General features: G+C 64.0%; 1 protein-coding gene across 3 annotated transcripts; it reads right to left on the reverse strand.

The window, feature by feature from the left end:
* Positions 1 to 8,120: 8,120 nt before the first annotated feature.
* Positions 8,121 to 18,599, reverse strand: B4GALNT4 (beta-1,4-N-acetyl-galactosaminyltransferase 4). 3 transcript variants are annotated; one of them, XM_037163133.2, is made up of 20 exons: positions 18,206 to 18,599; positions 15,669 to 15,772; positions 15,376 to 15,471; positions 15,199 to 15,294; positions 15,021 to 15,111; positions 14,839 to 14,939; positions 14,614 to 14,681; positions 14,405 to 14,483; positions 13,318 to 13,384; positions 13,074 to 13,208; positions 12,891 to 13,000; positions 12,696 to 12,742; positions 12,528 to 12,625; positions 11,555 to 12,449; positions 9,811 to 10,094; positions 9,535 to 9,688; positions 9,349 to 9,421; positions 9,112 to 9,265; positions 8,698 to 8,824; positions 8,121 to 8,512 (listed from the first exon to the last, which is right to left on the reverse strand). In XM_037163133.2, exons 1-20 carry the CDS (start codon positions 18,354 to 18,356, stop codon positions 8,383 to 8,385), a joined length of 3,060 nt encoding a protein of 1,019 aa, XP_037019028.2. In that variant the 5' UTR covers positions 18,357 to 18,599; the 3' UTR covers positions 8,121 to 8,382. The 3 variants fall into 3 exon arrangements, with proteins under 3 accessions (XP_037019028.2, XP_037019027.2, XP_037019029.2); XM_037163132.2 differs by having other exon boundaries at positions 12,696 to 12,796; XM_037163134.2 differs by lacking the exons at positions 15,376 to 15,471; positions 15,669 to 15,772; positions 18,206 to 18,599 and having other exon boundaries at positions 12,696 to 12,796; positions 14,839 to 14,928; positions 15,199 to 15,366.
* Positions 18,600 to 19,375: the final 776 nt, after the last annotated feature.

The following is a 19,375-nucleotide window of genomic DNA, read 5'->3' on the forward strand; positions in this document are numbered from 1 at the left end:
CCCTGGCCCAGTGAGTTTGTCCCGGGAGGTGCCTCAATGCGGGACAGAGCCGTAGGGGCGCCGCAGGGCAGGGAGGGGACGTTCGCATGCCCAGCTCATCAGACCGGTTGCTTCCCTGGGAGACGTGTTCTGTGTGGAAAAATCCTGGGAGACGAGTCTGTGCAGTGCAGGGCACACCCGGAGGCGCACGCCTGGGCAGGGCCAGGCCCGCCCTTCACCGGGGTCCACCTGGGCCCCTGGAGGCCACCCAGCACCTGGCTGGGGCAGGCTGTGGGTGGGGGGTCTGACGGGCCCTGGGGAAGGGACTTTGGTGGGGTCCCAGCCGTGGGAGGGGACAGAGCCGGGGGCACTGGGCCGGGGGGGGCCGTTTTCAACAGTGTGTGGGGGCCCCGGGGCCAGTCCTGAGAAGCTTCCTGTCTCCTCTTGGCAGGGAAGGCCGTGGGTACCCCAAGCTGCGACACACCGCCCCAACAGGAGGACCCTTCCCCAGCACAGACCTCGTGCCTCTGAGACTCAGTGTCTGGGGAAAGGCCTGGGGTCCCGGGCTCACTTTCCCTAATCGGTACAGGGCCAGCGGGCGCGGCCCGTGGCCTGGACCTGTTCCCCTGCTCACAACCTCGGGCCGGGGCCAGCCTGACCCTGGGGTCGCTTCCTGCGGGTCCTCTCACCCCAGGACCCAGTGCAAGGGGAGAGAGCACCAGGAGGGTTCTGGGTGGGCTTCCTGGAGGAGGCGGGTCTGTGACAGAGGGAGGGGTTCCCCCAGGGAGCCTGGGGACGCACATTTAACCCCTGATGTGCGTCTGGTGCATCCTCTGGGTGAGACCCTGGAACCCTGGAGCCTCCGATGGTGAGAGAGCAGCTCTCTTGCTGGGCAGGTGGGCGGCTAGGGGCTGGGGAGAGCCTGAGCCTGCCGGAAGGGGGCGGGTCAGCATTATAGGCCCCTTCACCCCACCGGGTGGAACGGGTGGGGGGGGAACCCAGAAATACTGTGGAGGAGGAGCTGGGGAAGAGAACAGGGGTTCAGGGTGAGGGGCCTCAGGGCCCACAGCCAGAATGAGGCGTGGTGGCAGGGAGCCCCTGGAGCGGGCTGGGTGACCTGGAGGTGGAGGAGGGGCACGGAGGGAAGCCCCTTCTTCTTCCCTGGGTTGGAGGCTGGAGGGGTCACTAGGAGCAGGAGATGGGCGGACGTTAACAGAAGAGGAACAGTCAAAACGAAGTTCAGGAACACGCAGGTGCACAGAGAGGTTGAGTAGCCACGGGTGGGGGTCTGCAGGGGCGGGTCTAGGTCAGCTCAGAGGAGCGGGACCGGATGGGCGCAGCCCTCCGGGAGGCCCCCATCTCACCTGCAGCCAGGGTGTCGGGGTGCTTGGCTTCATAGTGACGCGCCCGGCTCGCAGATCTTTCCACCTCCTGCGGTCTGGGCTCTTCCTCCAAGACCAGCCCGCCCCCACCTCCTCCTCCAGGGAGCCTGCCCAGATTGTCGTCCTGGGCCTTGTCCCAACCCTCGATGAGTCTGGGCGGGTAACACGAGACCCGGCTGCCTCTTCACACACCCCCCCACCCCCCCGCCTTGGCCTTTGGCGTGGATGGTGCCTTAGGGATGCTGGTTCCCGTGGCCCCAGGGAGCGGGTTGTCACCTTTCACCCACACTCCCCCTCACCTGTCGCCTGACCCTCATTCTGAGCTCTTCCGTAGCCTGGTGCTTCTCTGAGACAGACATGTGTGGCCTCGGCAGCTGCATCTTTCTTCTGGGGGCTGCTGGGGTCCAGTGGGCAATGGGCAGCGAGCCCACAGCGGCCCACAAGCAGTGAAGCCTGTAGGGACCGCAGGGCGGCCGCAGCCTCTGACTCCTTCCCTGCTCTCTGGGCAGAGCCCTGGAGAGGAGCCTGTTTGCACCGCAGGACCCGCCTGGCACAGGGTGGCGGGAGGAGCAATGGGAACCCCTGGCGCTTTCATGGGGGGGTGATGATTAGATTTACGTCTCAAAAGAGCATCAGTCTCTGTGGGGAGAGTGAGTTAAAGTGAGCTGGGGGACTGGCAGGGACAGGGCCCAGTGGGGGCAGGGAGCTTGGGGACAGGCAGTTGCCTCCCCTTCCCCACAGTGAGTCCCCTGTCCCTGGAGGAGAGCAAGCCCACGCTGACTCGTCGGTCCTGAGAGAATCACTAAGAGGCAGCCATGGGCACCATTTTCTCAGGACGGCCCGTGTACCTGGCAGGGTGCTAAAAAGTTTGTCCCACTCTGTCCTTGACCCTCACAGGACCCTCAAGAAGGCAAAGGACCCTCCCTGTTCCAGTCGGGGAGACCGAGGCCCCTCGAGGCTACGTAGGTTTGCGTTACAAGCTGGGGGCGCGGAGAGGCGTCTCACCCTGAGTGACAGCCCGACAGGGGCAGCTGCGGGAGCTGGTGCTGGCCGGTGGCATGGCGGCCTTGGCAGAGCACCTGCCAGGGGCCCCGGCTGGGCCTGGGCCACATCCTCCTCCTGGGCGTCAGGGCGTGATTTGGGGCTGGTACATTCTCCCCCTCAGGACTCTGCCGGCGATTTGCCGACTCCCACGGTGGAGGAGCCAGAGCTTGCCTATTGCCTAACCCACGGAGGGCTGAGACCCGCACGCCCGCCACCCAGTGTCTTCACCTCCGGCCCAGGACTTCCTGCGTCTAAGGGTCACATTTTGACATCAGCATTTCAAACCACGCATTCTGGCCTGTGTTTATGTCGACTATGTTTTCTTTTCTTTCTTTTTAAGATCTATTTATTTATTTATTTATTTCTGATTTTACTTATTTATCTTTAGAGGGGACAGGAAAAAGAGAGGGAGAGAAACATCAATGTATGGTTGCCTCTTGTGCGTCCCCTGCTGGGAGCTGGCCCGCAACCCAGGCATGTGCCCTGACTGGGAATCGAACCACAATCGTGTGGTTGGCAGGCCCACGCTCAGTCCACTGAGCTACACCAGCCAGGGCTCAGCTGCCTTTTCTTCTGCTGTGTCTCTTGTCCTTCTCTCCTGTTCTTCGTCCTGCCCTCTGCTGTCTTCTCACGCATCAGGTCCAGCTCCTCTCTTCCACTGCGTTTCTTGTGCATTCCTCAAACCTGTCTTCTCTTCTCTGCCGGTCTCCGGCAATGGCTGTTCTTGTTTGTGGAATTACCGAAGTGGCCTCTAGTTCTGTCGGGTTTTATTTTTCGGGGCAGGGGGCAGGATTGAGGGAGAGAGGCGGGTTTGGGTGGGGCGGGGCAGAGTGCCGAGGGGACAATGGAGACGATTGTACGTGAACAGCAATTTAAAAAGAGGAAAGAAAGTGTTATTTTTTCCCTGTTTTGCCCCTAAATGTTGTCAGATAATTCCCATTTTCTTTGTTTTTATCATCGATTTTTAAGAAGACTTTATTTATTTTCTTAGAGCAGTTTTAGGTTCGCAGGCAGGCGCAGAATTGCCCGGCTCCACCACCTCCCCCCTGCTCAGCCTGCCCATCGCCAACACGCCTGGCAGAGGGTGCATCTGTTCCAGGTGACAGCCCTGTGCCAACACACTGTCCCCACCCGGCGTCCGCCGTCCGCCTGAGGGCTCAGTCTTGGTGTTGCAGCTTCTATACGATAGTATCCCTAGGTTTGGGCAAAGGTCTCTTGCTCACCTGTTCGTCCCTTCCCTCCCCGACCCCAGCAACCGCTGAGCTCTTCATGCCTCCACAGTCTGTCTTTTCCAGAGCGTCGTGGAGGTGGCATCGGACCCTCCGTAGCCTTTCAGGGTGGCTCTTCTCACTCAGGGATATGCATTTACGTTTCCTCCACGCTTTTCATGACCCGGTAGCTCATTTCTTTTCGGCCCTGAATTCACAGTCCACCGTCTGGATGGACCACAGCTTATCCATCTGTCGCCCGAAGGGCATCTGGTCCCTTCCCAGTTTTGCGTTTAGGAAGAAGCTGCCGTGAACACCGTGTGCAGGTTTCTGTGTGGGCATGGACGTTGGCGTTCAGCCCCTCTGGGTCAACGCCAGGGGGCACGATGGCTGGGTGCCGTGGCGAGAGGGAGTTGGGTCCCGTGAGAACCCTCCAAGCCGTCTCCCTCAGGGGCTGCCCCATCTGCATTCCCAGCCGCAGCAGGTGAGCTTCCTGCCGCTCCGGGTCCCCCAGCACCTGCCAGTGTCCCCTGGGCTCTGGACACGAGTCATCCCAGAGGGTGAGCCGTGGAGCCTCCCTGGTTTGACGTGCACGCCCCTGACAACACAGGACGTGGAGCATCGTCTCACGTGCTTATTGCCACCTTCCTTCTCGGTGAGGTGTCTGCTCAGGTCTTTGGCTCTTTTAAAATTGGGTGGTTTATTTTCTTATTGTTAAGTGTACTTCTAATGTTTTGGATAATAGTCCTTCCATCAGATGTGTCTTTTGCAAATATTTTCTCCTCGTCCACATTTAAGTTTTTCTGGTAACATTTAAGTTTTTAACAATAATGCCCAGTTTTTCTGCTGTTTTTCTCATGGATTGTGTCTTTGGGGTTGTGTCTAAAAAGTGATCGTCAATCCCACACAAGCCCCCAAAAATAGAAGAAAAAAAGTCCCCGCCATCCTCAAGATTGTTGTAGACAATCTATGATGTAGACATGCGTTGTAGATCATTGTGTAGGAGTTCTGCGGTTTTGTGTTGTAGACTTGGGTCTGTGACTTGTTTAGAATTGGTTTTTACAAAGGATGGTAGGTCTGTGTGTCCCAGGGCCATTTGTTGTTGAAAAGACCGCTTTTCTCCATCGTACCGATTTTGGTCCGTTGTTGAAGATCGATGACCGTGTGGCTCTGTTCTGGGCCCTCTGTCCTGTCCACCAACCTCCGACCGGTGTGCCCATTCTCTGACTGGCGCCGCGCTGTCCTGCCACTGGGCGGTCAGCCTTGAAGTCGGGCAGTGACCGCCTCCAGCTTTGGTCCTCTCCTCCGACGCTGAGCTGGCTAACTGGGCCTCGGCTTCCAGGTCAGCTGTCGGGTAAGCTCGTCGATAATGTACAGGGATCTGCTTGGACTGTGTTGAATCTGTGGACCGCGCTGGGAAGGACTGACCTAGTGACAATGCTGAGTCTTCCTGTCTGTGCTTGTGGAATGCTGCTCTATTTAGTTCTTTATTTCGTTCGTCAGAGTTTTAGTTTTCCTCACACAGAACTGGTCGGATTTTGTTAGGGTTACACCTCAGTGTTTCATTTCCATGGTGCTAATGTAAGTGGTGTTGCGCTGTAACATTCAAGGTCCGGCTGCTGGTTGCTGGCACATGGGAAGATGACCGGGCTCATGTGTCAGCGGGCACCCTGCCCCTGAACTGCAACCGATGCGCCCTGGGTTTCTCTGTCTCCCTGGATTTTCTACACAGATAATCAAGTCTGCAAATGGTTTTATTTCTTCCTTCCCGATCTGCAGACCTTTGGTCCCCTCTGCTGTCCAGTGGCATGGCATGGGAAGGGAGGGGTGACAGGCATTTGTCATTGACTTCTAAAATGTCCTCAGATGTCACTTCTGGCCGCTGCCCCTCCCCCCTGCACCCTGGTGGCCCTCAGCCCGACCTTTGGGTCTGGGCTGTGGTGTGTTCTTCTCAGACTCGGCTTTCTCTGACCACTGTCTGCCGCGCTCTCAAAGTCGCCCTCCCTTTTCTGGTGTCACTTTCCGACCCCCGAGGTCGCCCAGCGAGCACGCTCAGCCTTCCTTGGCCATCTGCGCCTGCTGGCCCTGCGTGGGCAGGGGGTTCATCTGCTTTGTGTACGGCTTTGTCCTCCGTGCCTGGGACACCGTGGTGCTCATTCAGTGGTCGTTCATGGGGAGCAGTAAGTTAGGGTGTCTGTGCGACCCAGAGTACCTGGAATTTCGTCTGAAACGTTCTCATGCTTCCTGAGGTCATTGTTTTTCTGATGGGTATGCTTTACCTGACTGTGGCTTACTTACCTCTTTCTTATCTCTCAAAATTTGATATTTTTCATTTTTTATGATTTTATTTATTTATTTTCAGAGAGGGGAAGGGAGAAAGAGAGGGAGAGACACATCCATGTGTGGTTGCCTCTCATGCGCCCCCTACTGGGGACCAGGCCTGCAACCCCGGCGTGTGCCCTGACTGGGAACTGAACAGGTGACCCCTTGGTTCGCAGGCTGGCACTCAATCCACTGAGCCCTGCCAGCCAGGGCTCATTATAGTTTTAACTTGTGTTTCTCTGATGATTAGTGAAGCCGAGCCTTTTTTTTGAATGCCTATTTGATGTCTGTATGTCCTCTTGGGAGGAATGTCTATTCAGGGCCTCTGCCCATTTTTAAATCAGAGGGTTTGGTATTTCGGTGTGAAGGGGTGTGAGTTTCTCATGCATTTTGGATGGTGACCCCCCCCACAGGGCGCGTCACCGGCAGGCGGGCTCGCCTGCTCAGCAGGCTGTGGATTTGTGGACGGTGCCCTTGGCAGAACCGTCGGGTGCGGCGCAGTGTTGTCCCCTCGCCCTGGGAGCCCCGTTGGGAAGAGACCTGCTGAGAGTGGAGCTGGAGGCTCTGCTGCCTGGTCTGCTCCAGGAACTTCTTGGTTTCCGGTCTTGCGTGGAAGTCTGTAATCCGTTTCCAGACTCGTCTCGTGCGTGGTGTCCCAGAGTGGTCTACTTTCCTGGGGTTTTTTGCACGTGTCTGTCTAGTTTTCCCAACGACACGCATGGAAGTCTGCTCCTCCGCCCCCCGCCCCCCCGCGGTGTGTGAATTCTTAAGTCCAGAGCTAGTTGTTTCCTCGCTGTGCATCACCTGTAAGTGCGGACAACCCATCTGGGCTAGACACTTAGGGAGCAGCGGGCAGTACCAGCTGGGGGCGTCTGGGGGCGTCTGAGTGGGCGGGTGGCAGCTCACCTGTGCGCTCTGCCCTGTGGGCACGACCCTGTGGGCACTTGAGCACGTGGACCAGCAGGACTTACGATGAAGCCCAAGTGTCACAGGCGACTTAGCATCTCTGAACACCTGGCTGCTGCCGCCCCACAGCTGAACGACTACCCCCCCCCCCCCCCCCCCGCTGTTTCTCCAGCAGGGACATCACTAGAATGTTCTCGGGGCCAGACTGGAGTGTCTGTCTGGTTCCTTTTATCAAAATTCTTTCTGCTGCGTTGTGTCCATAGGTTACAAACCCGAGTGAGGTTTGACTTAAGGACATGTATGGGCAAATCTCCAGAGGATTGGCTGGGCTGCCTCCCCACTGAACGCCAGTGAGCAGGTACCAGGCTGACAGCGGTAAGGGTTTGCACTGTAAGGCCTGGAACCCGCAACAGCCCCTCACATGGTAAAAGAGACCCTGTGGATGTGAGGAAAGGATGTTGACCGAGACGGGGAGATGACTGTCCAAGGGCCAGGGTTGGAGAGGACGTGAGGGGGGGGTGCAGGGCTGAGAGGGAGATGGGGACATGGTAGGACGCTGGCTCTGAAGACAGAGGAAGAGCCCCTGGGCCCAGAGACCCAGGCGGCCTCTAGAAAGGAAGTAGGTTCCATCCTGGAGCCTGCAGGAGCGCTGCCCTGTTGAACAGTGGTTTTAGGATGTCACCTACGGAACTGCAAGGTCAGAAATGCCACCGTTTGTGGCACTTGTGACAGCAGCTACGTGTGCCTCATGCAGGCGGGCACCCAGCACCAGGTGGACCACCAGCCTCCCTCCTGCAACCTGAACCCAGCTCGAAACTGGGGCTGAGCCCTAGAGAGCTGGTCCTCGGCACCATCCAGCCTCCAGGCCGATGCTCTTTAGTGCCCTCCTCTCCTTGAACTTCCAGCTCCATGAGCAAAAGTCCCACCTAACTGATTCATACCCTGCACCTGGTCACAGGTCAGCCGCCACCTTCATGGTGAAGGCTCTTTGTGTACAGGTGAGAAGGCCACATGACTCCATGGGCCACAGTAGTGAGGACGGTGTTTGTCCTTCTGGGGCCCTTCCCCTCCAGGGCCCAATACAGAAGTTCAAAGAGAAAGGATGAGCGGGGCAGTGGACTTGGGGGTGGAGGGCGGGGTCAGCACGGCCGCTGTAGCTGCAGGTCGGGAAGGTTGTTGAGGGCAGCAGCGGGGCCCAGGGCCACCCACAGGTGCAGGGCCCTCTGGCCGTCACAGGGGCCCATCTCCGTCCGCACAAAAGAGCCAGGCAGAGGACCAGTCAGAACTAAAAAAAATATTTCATTTCATTCTGAATAAAAAACGGAACAGACAGAACTCTTGGAAATCCTGAAAACAACGTCATCGCTACGGCAAAATTTCACAGAAATTGTGGCACAGCGGGTGGGGACCAGCCCGGGCCTGACCCAGGGTCAGGGCTGCATGTCTGGGGAGGGGCCCGAGGGGCAGCAGCCTGGGTGGGCCTGGAGGGACACCCCTGAGGGCGCTCAGGACGGCAGTGGCGACTGGGCAGCGTCAGCTCTTCAAGGCCCCTGCCTGCGGGCGCCCCTCTGGCCACGGGTTCGAGTGCCCCACATGCCCCGCCGGGAGTGGTAGTGGTGGTAGAAGTGCCTCAGGCGCAGCCGCTCCACCTCCAGCCCCGCCTGCAGGACCCTGGGTGAAGACAGGTGTCAGGGCTGGGGGCCCCGGGGCAGGTGGGGGCCCCGGGGCGCCCACTGGGCCTGCAGGGCCTTTGGGTAGAACTGGTCTCTACGGGACCCTGGGGTGGGGCCCCGGGTCTCTGCAGGCCGGCAGGTCCTTGGTGAGGACGTCTGTCCGAGCAGTGGTGGGAGGGTCACCTGTCCAGCAGCTCCCAGTCCTCGCCGCCCCACTGGTCCCGGAACTCCTCAGTGTTCATGCCCCCGATGCGGTCGAAGTCCGACTTGTAGATCCCGAACAGGCCAAAGCCGTTCACCTCCCAGTATCCTGGGCGGAAGGTGGGGGGGCGGCCTTTAGACCTTGGTCCTGGGAGAGTTCCCCTCCTCCTGACGGGGCAGGTCCCCTCACTCAGCAGGGGGCTCCCAGGGTCACCCCTCCGTGTGGGTCCTAACCTAGGAGCCCTGCACACGACTCGGCACTGGAGGGAGGACCTGGGTACCATGCGCGGGGGGGCCCCAGACACCACAGGGCATCACAGGGGCACTGATGGGGCCCAGACCAGCCTCAAGGGACGGGAGAGGTCCCAGGCGGCCCGGATTGGACCCCAGCATTACCGTGCGGGTCCCCCGGCCAGCTCCCACAGCCCAGGCGCATGACCACAGGGGCAAAGGCCAGCCGGCCCTCCACACAGTGCTTGCGGATGCCATCCAGGATGTTGCGGGGGAAGTGGATGTGCAGGTCGCAGAGGAAGACGATGCTGCTCGGGTCCTGGAAGCGGCAGGGAGGTCTGCCAGCTGCCCTCTCCTCTGAGACGCAGCCCCTACCTCGCCACCCGCGCCCTGCCTGCCTACCTCCACCGCGTCCACTCCCGCCTGCAGCCCTGCTGAGCGCTCAAAGTTCCCGCTCCGCCGCAGGTACTGGTAGCTGGGGGGTGGGCATGACAGGTAAGGGCTCCTGGGCGCAGGAGAACCTGTCTCCCCAGGAGGGAATACGCGCTGGGTGCCCGCCCACCACTGGTGTCGGGGGCGCGCCGTTACCTGGGCAGCCGCGTGGTGCGCAGGGCCTGCTCCACGTCCATGTCCTCGCTCTCAAAGTCCACCAGGACCACGCTGAAGCGCGAGTCCCCGGTGCGTGCGTGCAGCGCGGCCATGTCCGCCAGGAACTGTGCCACCCAGCGGGCCTGGTTCTTCACTGGAGGACAGGGCCGCTGAGCCCGTCCGACCCCACCACGAGGCCCCCCTTGCTGGCGATCCCCCCACAAGGCCTCCCAGACCATCCCGGCCGAACCGGAGGCCCCCGCGGCACACCCGCACCTGGCACGATGAAGTGAACCATGACGTCCTGGCGCCAGGCCAGGCGCAGCGGCCGGCAGAGCTCGGGGCGGCCGTCGGGGCGCGCGGAGGCGGCGGGTGCGGGCTCCGGGCTCTCTCCGTCCTCGTCTGCGGCGCGGGCGCCTGGCAGGCGCAGGAAGACATACTCGGACAGACGCAGGCGACCGCCACCGCGCTCCCGCACCTCCAGCTCCAGCAGGAAGCGGCTCCCACGTGCGGAATCCCGGCGCTTCTCCACGTTCACGATCCGCAGCAGTGCGTAGCGCCTGGGAACCGAGACCAGATCAGCCCCCAGCCCCAGAAACGAGGCCCCGCCTGTTGCCCCACCCTGGGGGAGTTCCCCAAAGGCAGTCCCGCGCTGGGCCCCACCACTCGGGACAGCTCGCGGGGAGGTGATGGGCCGGCCCAGGCCATTCCTCTCGGGTCATCTCTCCACCGCGACCCTTTTGGCAGGCCCAGAACCACTCCGCGGTACCCACTGCACCCCGGAGGAGGCTTCCAGGTCTAAAGCAGCCCTCCAGGGCCATCAGCAGTCTCTAGCTGGTGGCCTTCAGTGTCCCCTCACACTACATGGGCACATTCCTCTTCCCCTGGGGTGTCCCTCCGGAGTGCTTGTCCCCTTCCTCCCGGCTCCTCCTGGACCCCGCATGGCCCCTTCGGCCTCTGTCAGCCTCCCCTGGCACTAACTCAGGGGCTACCCTGGTCTCTGGGGAAGAAGCCCCGAGCTGCCCTCCAGTCCCTTCCTGCTCCCTCCGCCCACAAACACCCGGAGGCTCCTCCTCCTCCTGGGAAAATAGGCCCCTAACCTGGACGCAGAAGGCCCGGCTTCCTACCGCCGGCCGGCCCCTGCCCCACACTGGGAGCCTGGCTGACTTCCTGTTCAGATGCCCCACTTCCACCCCTGCCGTGCCCACCACACTCTCCCCAAAGCCAGGGACATTCTGTCCCAAATGCCCTGGGTCAGTCTGCACTCTTGTCTTGGGGCCACAGCCACCACCGATCTGCTGGGTAGACCCCGCGTGCCCTGGGGCACTCAGGCACAGAACCGAGGGCAAGCCCGTCCCCTCAGCCTCTAGAGCCAAACCTCCCCGATCCCCAGAGGCCAGGCTGGCCCATCACTGCCAAGGTCACACATCAGCCCACCAGTCACGGGCCCCTCGGGCTCCCCACTCATCCACTCTCCTCCACGGCAGCAACGTGGCCGTCTTCAGCCCAAACAGGTCAGACTCTCCCGCTCAGAGTGCTGCATCGCAAGGCAAGGAGACGGCCCTGACTGCGGCCTTTGGGGCCCACGACCTGGTCTGGCCCCCTTCAAGGCACAGCACAGCTCCGCCAACCCCCCAGCGCCTCCCTTGAGGCCAGACTGGGGCGCCCGGAGAGTGGGGGTGACCCCAGAGGGCAGCAAGGCAGGAGACCTGCATGATTCCCAGGGAGACCCTGCTGGGAGGCCCAGTGAGGCTTTGCCGGCAGAGGAGAGGCCCAGGGGCTCTCAGCCTGACCTCGGGGTGGAGAAGTGGCCTGGGTGGCTTAGAGGCATTTCTGCACCCAGGTCCAAGGGACAGGCTGGGGTTTGGAGGTACGTGATAGGGAGCCAGCCCTGACAGGGGGCGGGGGTGAGGTTCCCAACATCGGAGGGCCCCAGGCAGTAACGGGTCCAGGGGGGAGAGGACACCTCCCTGAGGGTCCCAAGGAGGCGGGGTCTCCATTCCCTGCCCCTCCCCCGTACCCGCCATGGCGCGCGTTCAGCCGCTCCATGTACTGCGCGACCACGTCCACAGCCTCGGCCTCCGGCAGCTGCAGGTTCCCGGACACGTTGCAGCGCAGGTCGTTCCAGTCTGAGCGCAGCAGCTCGAAGTCCACCGCGCCCACGCTGAACGTGCGCTGCCAGTCGATGGCCTCCTCGCGCCAGCGGCTGAGCGCAGGGCCCGCGGCCTCCTCGCTGTCCTCCGAGGCAGCCTGGTCACCAGGCACCCTGTCATCCCCTTCCTCCTCCTCCTCCTCCTCCTCCCCGCCAGGCGGCTGGGGCCTGGATGCCTGGGACAAGCTCAGGAAGGAGGTCACAGGCCGCGTTTCGGATGACGTGTTCAAGTTTTCCGTGGGCGCTGCGTGTCCTAGCGGCCGTGCCAGGCCCTCCCGGCTTCCCTGGGTGGCCTGCGCCTGGGAGCCCCCGGTCCTATAGCCTCGAGATCGGGGCGGGCGTGGGGGCACGCGCAGCTGCACCCTGGACAGAGGTCTGGGGCGCAGGAAGACCCCCGGGAAAGGTGGCCACGGCGGGCCACCTGGGCTGAGTGGCTCCAGGGCCCGAGGGGGCGCCCGCGGGCCGGGACGCACCCGCGTCACATAGACCTTTGGGGGCTGCGGAGCCGCCGCTGTGCGGGGCGGCGGGGCGCGGCCCAGGAGGAGAGGCAGCGGCGGGGCAGCCCCGGCGGCCCAGCTCAGCGCCCGGGATCGCCCGGGGATCCGCTGGTGCGCCAGGCGAGGCGGTGTGGGCGGGGTGGAGGTGGCTGCGGCCTCGGTGGGGGCTCTGGCGGCGGGCAGGCGGCGGCCGCTCTGCGTCGGGCCTGCGTCCGTGGGCTCCAGACCGTCCAGCAGCTCCGCGTCGTCCTCCTCATCCAAGAAGTCTGCAGAGAGCGCGGTTCAGCCCGATCTGCCTCAACCTCCCCGGGCGGGCGCCAGCCGGGGGCGCTGGGGGCACTCACCGTCTGGGTCGAGGAAGAGGAAGGCCCGGCGCTGCACCTGCTCGTCGTCCTCCCCCGCCTCCTCCTGGTCCATCTTCATATATTTGTAGAACCCGAACCTGGGGGTGCGGAGCCTCAGAGACCAGCTCGCGGAGGCCCCGCCCCCTGCCCGGGCGCTGCCCCGCCCACCTTTCCAGGTACAGCGGCGACTCTCGGTAGAAGCACTTGTTCTCCGTCTCCATGTGAGTGAGGCGCGTGTGGTCATTGGGATAAACGAAGGACAGGTACACCTGGGTGGCGCAGAGGGCTCAGGGCAGGGCTGGGGGCGCTCCGGGGACCCTGGTGGGAGGGGGGACCCGGACCGTCTTGGCCAGAGGCACTTACAAACTGTAGTCCCTGGTATCTCGCGATAGGAAAGTCCTTGACCACGTAGGTGGGTGCGTAGGCGCAGGGCTCCAGCACATTCTCCAGACTCGAAGGCTCCACCCGAGGAGCTGCAGGAAGGGTGGTCTCAGCTCAGCAGCCCAGAGCCCCCACCGGCCTCCCCACCCCGAGGGCCTCTCTCACTGAGGAAGAAGGTGTCTCGGGGGTCTGGCCTCAGCATGTCGGCTCTGGGCTCCTCCTGTGGCAGGCGCCCCCCCACATGGCTGGCTGGGGACTGCGGGACATGGGCCACGTGGTCCATCTTCAGGGCTGACTCGTCTGGGGAAGGAAGGGTGTGTATGCTGCCCAGAACGCCCCTGCCCACAGCTGGAGGCCACCCTGCAGAGGCTGCGTCCCCCCCTCCCCCCCAGAGGCGCCAGCCCCACACCTGTGTACAGGGAGATGTGTGCAGAGCCTATGACCTCGAACTTCAGGCCTGGCAGGAAGGCTCGCCACTGTGGGTGGAGAGGGTGGTCAGGGACAGAGGGTGTGTGGGGGGGGAACGTGGAGGGGACAGGGAACTGTGGGGCTTCCCTGACAAGACAGTGGGGAATGAGTCGAGGCCAGCCCTTCAAGGGTACAGGAAGCTCCCAGGGGTCCTGGGAAGGGAATTCAGGAAACCGGGGGGAGGCCCAGAAGGCTGGGGGCCCTGCTGGTAGGGAAGGGCACCCCCGGCCTCCCCTGACATCCTGAGTGCTCTCTCACCTGCCCCCCCCACCCCAGTCTGCAGTCCACTGCAGTCCTGGAGGCCATGCTGGACCTCCAAGGGCCAGAGACCACGCCCTCCCCAACCTCCCCATTTCCGCAGCTGCTCCCCAGTCTGCTCTGCAGAGGCTGTCTCTCCCCACCCCTCTCAAGTTGGGGGTCCCAAGGGCTGTCCCAAGGCCCTCTTCCCTTCCCCATTCATCCTGGGCCCTCCACCCCTGGTATCTGTAAGTTCACCCCAAATCCGCATCTCGGCCTGGACCCTCCGCCAAGCAAGGGGACGTTCCACACACACCAGATACCTGGGGCGTCCCAGAGCTGGGCTGAGGGGCTCCTCGCCCGCCATGGTCACCGGCCCGCACTCAGCCGGGCTCAGGTCTCTGTCTGCTGCTCTCCCACCCCCACCTCCCGTCCATAGACTGACGGCCCTGTACGAGCGTCCCCAGCTCTCTCTGCTCAGTGGCCTGAGGAGTAAACCCCGCGGCCTCACTCTCAGAAGCCTGAGCTGCCCGGGCCCTGCTGCTCAGGGCAGCTCCTGATGCACCCTCACCCCAGACCCTCCCCACACTGGACCACCCATGAGTCTCTCAGCTCTCAAGGCTCACTCAAGTGCCCCCTCCTCCAGGAAGCCTGCCGGCAGTGCTGACAGCTGTCAATGAGACAGGAAGCCCCTTGGGGCAGGGCCCACAGCTGTCTTTCCTTTGGCAGGGACAGTGGGAACAGCGGCTGGAGGGGGGCCAGGGCTTGGAGGGGGGTCGGGGCGCACTCACGCCCACTTCCACGTGGTCTGAGCCTTGGTCGTCCTGCTTGTGCAGCAGCTCAAAGTAGTACCTCCGGGAGGCCATGAGCCTGGGGACACGAGGAGTCAGGGGACATGCCCTGTCCCGCCCCAAGAGCCCCAGAGGAGGTGGGGGGCTCGGGACCTGTCCCTAGGGTCCTCGCGCGTGCACACGCGTATGCACATGCTCCTGTCACTCACCGTCTGGGCTTGGACACCTGGGAGCTGAATTTGGTGAACTCTCCAGGCGCCGTCCATTCGGAGCCAGTCTGGGGGGTGACATGAGGTGGGGGATCACCCTCCCTCGGGGGCACCAACCCATCCCACCCTGTTCTGAGAAGCTGGAGGGGACAGGGTACCAAAGCCTCAAGAAGCCCAGAGAAGAGAGGCAGGGGCGGGCGGAAAACAGGGCTGGGGTCAGGGTACCTTGCCCACAAAGGCCACCAGCTGGGCACCTGCCGGGCTCTCACTGGGGCTCAGCCAGAACTCAGAGTTGTCATCCGAAGCCACAGAAAACTGGACGTCTCCTAGGCCATAAGACAGGGGCTCAGGAGGTTGGGGGCCCTGCAGGGCAGGCCCCCACCCCTCTCGGGGCCCCTTCCACACACCATCTCTTGCCGGGTGGATGAAGCCGAAGATCCGGAGCCCATAGTTCTTCCACTTGGGGGACACGGCCAGCTTCTTCACGGTGGTGCGCATCTGGGGCAGTGACTCTGACGTCAGCCCCCACCTGACCCCTGCCCACCCCGGAAGGCCAGCGGTGCCCCACACCAGCCCGGCACTCACGTGGGGGAACAGAGGGAAGTGCAGGTTCCTCCTCAGGTGGCCCACGGCGCCTCCGCACCAGTCCTCAAACACGTGCAGGTTCGCCTGCCCCAGGTACTGGGGGGAGGCGGCGTCTCACCTTCCACCCGGCTCCCCCGGCCCACTCAGCCCCCAGGCCCCTGCAGGCTCAGAGCTCACCTCCTCCCGCCATGGAGGGGCCCGATGGGTGAGGTTCAGGGGGGGTGGCCTTCCGGTCCCCCCAGGAAGCAGCACGTTTGGGCCTGGGCCATCGGGCTGCAGGAGAGGAAGCGCGCGGGGCAGAGCTGAGCACCGTGAAGGCAGGGAGGCCCCACGCCCAGGCCCCCTGGACCTCCAGGCCCCCGTCTGCCTGTGTCTGGGCCCCAGCCGAGCCCTCCACGCTCACGGCCCACAGGAAGGGACTCGGGGTCCCCGTGAGTGGGACACGGGGCCTCTCCCACGGCCCTGCTCACCGCCTGCTCTTCCTCGCGGCTCTCGCTGGAGTCTTCTGCCCTCTGCGTGGACAGCGCCCCCGGGATGCCCCGGCTGTCCGTCACGCCGGTCAGCTTCTCACCATCTGTGGGGGGCACGTGGGTGTGACCAGGGCCCAGGCTCTCCCCAGGCCACTGGCCCTGCTGCTGGGGTCAGGCACCGCCGTCCTCCGTGGCTGGGCCAGGGCAGGAGGGCCAGTGTCTCCTGCTGAGGCCCCTCCTCCCTCGGCTCCCCCGCGATACCAGGCCTCCTGGCCTTCGGGGGGACAGGTGCCGGGTCCTTCTCCCACGTCCCACTGCAGTGGCCTGGGGCCCTCTACCTGGCTCTCCCAGCCCCTGGCGGGTGTGAGGGAGCAGAGTTAATGTGTATGCACACGCTAGTGTACATGTGCACCCCCCCATCTGGCTCACCTCCCCAGGGCTCCACCCCCAGGGCAACCCCCGGACTGCTGTGCCCTCAGCTCTCCTCCCGTGTGCTGGGGTGTCTGGTGCCTGCCTCCCTTCCCAGACCTGAGCACTAAGGGTTGCTTGGTGCCCGAGCTTGTTGTCTGGAGGCTAAGCCGCCCCCGCTGCAGCCGCACCAGCTGCTGCCCTTGAGATGGGGGTCAGGGCCCGAAGGAGTCCTGGCACCCACCCGGCGGAGGAGGCACAGGCGCGCTGCTCTGGCTGCCGGGGATCTGAGGCCAAGGTGGGCCGGCAGGGAGGCCGTCCCAGGTTTGTCCGTGTAACCCCACCCACCTAGCCCGGAGCCGACCACCTCTGGGTCCCCAGTGCCCAGACCTCCTTCCTGAACACCCCCCACTGCTGGGGGTCCAAACCCAGGATCTAGGTCTCTGAGGGGAGGCTTTACTGCACCCCACCTCTGCCCTCCAGGACCCCCTCCCAGGGACACCCAGCCCAGATCTCCACTCTGCTCCAGGGCCAAGCCTGGGCTTTTGACCTCCGTGCCCATCACTGGGAGCCTGTGGGAGTGGGGTCCCCACCCAGGCTGCCCCATGTTCCTGTGGCGCTCGGCCCCAGCACAGCAAGGTCTGGACAGGCTCCCTGCCTCCCACCTCCCCTCCCAGGGGGCCCTCTGACTGACTGCACAGGAGGCAGGACCCTGGGAAGGCAGTGCCGCCACACTCCAACGTGGCCTCCCTGCTGGAGGCGAAGGCAGCACTGACCCACAGCCAGGACGGCCTCGGGCACGTGCAGCCCGGCCCTGGCGGGGGCTCAGATGCCTGCCAGGACGTGGGGCTGCAGCCCAGGGGCTGGGGTTGCTCCTGGAAGGTGCTGGGTGGGGCCTGGTCTTGCAGGACCCTGAACAGCTCCTGCCCAGCTTCAGAGGTCCCAGAAGTGGAGTTCCCACGCCTCCGCCCCCTCCTGTTTGCTGAGCTAGGCTCCCGGCTGCTCCGGAAGTCAGGTTGGGGAGGACTGTGGCTGCTCCGAAAACCACACAGCCGTGTGAGCAGGGAGCTGGTGTTGGGTGCTCTGGGGTCCTGCTTTATTCACTGATAGATGGCGGGGGAGGGTGCGGCTGGGGGAGGGTGCTCCTTTTAGGGGCTGAGCCTTGCCGGAGGCCTCTTGATGATGTGGTGTCTGTGAGGTGCATGGCTTGGGGGGTGGGGTGGCGACAAGCCCAGACCCCTGGCCTGGGGTCCGCAAAGCCAGCTGTCAGGCACACCACAGGGAAATGGAGGGGCTCTGGTAAGTGGGGAGGGAATGGGACTCAACGGGGAGGTCTGGACCCCTCAGTGGACGGGCCCCAGATGCGATGGGTCAAAGTCATTGTTCTGACTCTCACCGCCACCCCCCAAGGACACCCCACTTCCTGGAGACGCGTCGGGTAGCCTGGCTGGGATGTTTCCGCCCGAGGAGGTTCCCTCTCCCCTATTCCCTCCTCGTGGCACTCGAGTTTTCCTGCTGTTCCTGCTGTTGGAACAGGTTGTGTCGAAGGTCACCATCTCCCAGAGGCCTCCCCCTCCCCTGGATCGCCCACAGAGCTCACCGGGGCCCGATGCGTTTCCCGGGGTGCACTGTCTGTCCCCACTAGAGGGTCAGCTCCAGCAGCCCGCACGAGTTCACCCCTGGGTGGCTCCGCCACCGAGTCTTCCCCGTCACACGGCCTGGGGCACAGGTGCACCTAGGGCGCACCCTCCGGGACGCCTTCCAGTGGCTCTCTGCACCCCCTCCGCAGATGGGGAACCCGCGGCTCTGCTAAGTACACAGACCGGCGGTGGAGGCGGCAGCTGGGCTTCGCTTCTGGAACTCCCGGCGCGCCCGGGGAGATCCCTGTTAACCACGTCAGCGCCGGGCTCAGGCCAAAGCCCAGTCCGCCTAGGCGCCGGGACGGTCCCCAAGAGGGTCGCGCTTGCCGCTGATGACGTCACTGGGTGTCTAGGACAAGCCAAATCAAGCCCCCTGCCCCGATCCAGCCGCTCTGGGAAGGGCGGACGAGGGTTGCGGGTGGGTCTGGTCCACGTCGGGCGCCGGGCCCTCACCGCCCCCCTCCCCGGGGCGCGCGCCCCCTCCCGTACCTCTCCCGTAGCCCAGCCGCTGGCGCAGCGCGTGGCCCTGGCGCACCAGGCTCAGGTGCACGTAGGTGAGCCACGCGGCGCAGGTGAGCAGCACCAGCAGGAGGAGCAGCTTTATCTGCTTGCGGATCTTCTTCACCGGGAACCAAGGCATCGCGGCCGTCCCGCCCACCCGGGCCGTGCTCAGGGGCTCCCGCGCGCTCCGCGCCGCATCCCTCGGCCCTGCATGGTCCTTTGTCCGCCGCCCGCAGCCACGGGCTGCGGCCGCGACCCCAGGATGTCCTTGGCCGCGGGTCCGGGGTGGGCGGCGGAGAGGCTCAGGCGGTGCCCCCGCCCGGCCCCGCCCGGCCACTGGGGCTCCAAGCTCCTGGGGGCCGCGGCGGGACTGAGCACCATCCACGATGCGGTGCTACCCACCGTGAAACGGGCCGGCCTGCGCGTGATGCGAGCCAATCGGGTCCCGTCAGCCCGCGGGAAGCCAATCCGCGGCGCTGGAGGCGGGTCGGCGTGCTAGGGTGTGCCCGGCGCCTGTCTCCACGCAACGCGCGCGCATCCACCTGGGCGCGCTGGCCAGCGCAGCGCGGGGGCGCTGGCCTCCGGATGGGATGAGAGCGGACGACAGGGCGGGGGCTGGAGGGTGTGAGGAGGTGTGGAGCATCGGGGACGCGGGGACAAGGAGATGGGAAGGGTGCTGGACAGGGCGCGGGGCTGGGAGTGGGGAGGCAACATGGGGAGGTGCGGGGACCCGGGGCTGGGGGGCGGGTCAGAGATGCACGGGGGGGGGGGGGTCGGAGGTGCGGAGGACCGGGAGACTCGGGGACACGGGGGGGGGTGGCGAACACAGGGCTGGGCACCAGGGGGCACAGGGATGGAATGTGAGGTGCAGGCTGTGGGTAGGGGGCATCGGTGGGGACACCAGGGGCTTCGTGCATGTGGGGGGAAGGCTGGAGATGGGGGCAGCCTGGTCTTGGAGTTGGAACAAGCCCCCTGCAAACAGCCAACCAGGAATGGGGCTCAAGGTGGAGGGAGAAAGGAAGTTTGGGGAACAGACACGCGTGGATAGGCGAGGGGGCTGGGACGTGACTGAGGCGGAGCTGAGGAGGCCTAAAAGCCCACGGCTTCACCCTGGGAGGGATGTGGAGCCACGGAAGGACCTCGGCTTGGGGGCCTAAG

This window comes from Artibeus jamaicensis, unplaced genomic scaffold (assembly GCF_021234435.1).
Source record: "Artibeus jamaicensis isolate MK-2021 breed Jamaican fruit bat unplaced genomic scaffold, CSHL_Jam_final scaffold_537, whole genome shotgun sequence".
Classification (NCBI taxonomy): Eukaryota; Metazoa; Chordata; class Mammalia; order Chiroptera; family Phyllostomidae; genus Artibeus; species Artibeus jamaicensis.

Excerpts from the sequence above, each read along its gene's own strand:
- B4GALNT4 (XM_037163132.2), bottom strand. The coding sequence starts at position 18,356 with ATGCCTTGGTTCCCGGTGAAGAAGATCCGCAAGCAGATAAAGCTGCTC. Across the intron at positions 9,422-9,534 it reads CGCACCACGCGGCTGCCCAG|CTACCAGTACCTGCGGCGGA; the intron begins GTAACGGCGCGC and ends CCCACCCCCCAG. Across the intron at positions 8,513-8,697 it reads GACTGGGAGCTGCTGGACAG|GGTCCTGCAGGCGGGGCTGG; the intron begins GTGACCCTCCCA and ends GTCTTCACCCAG.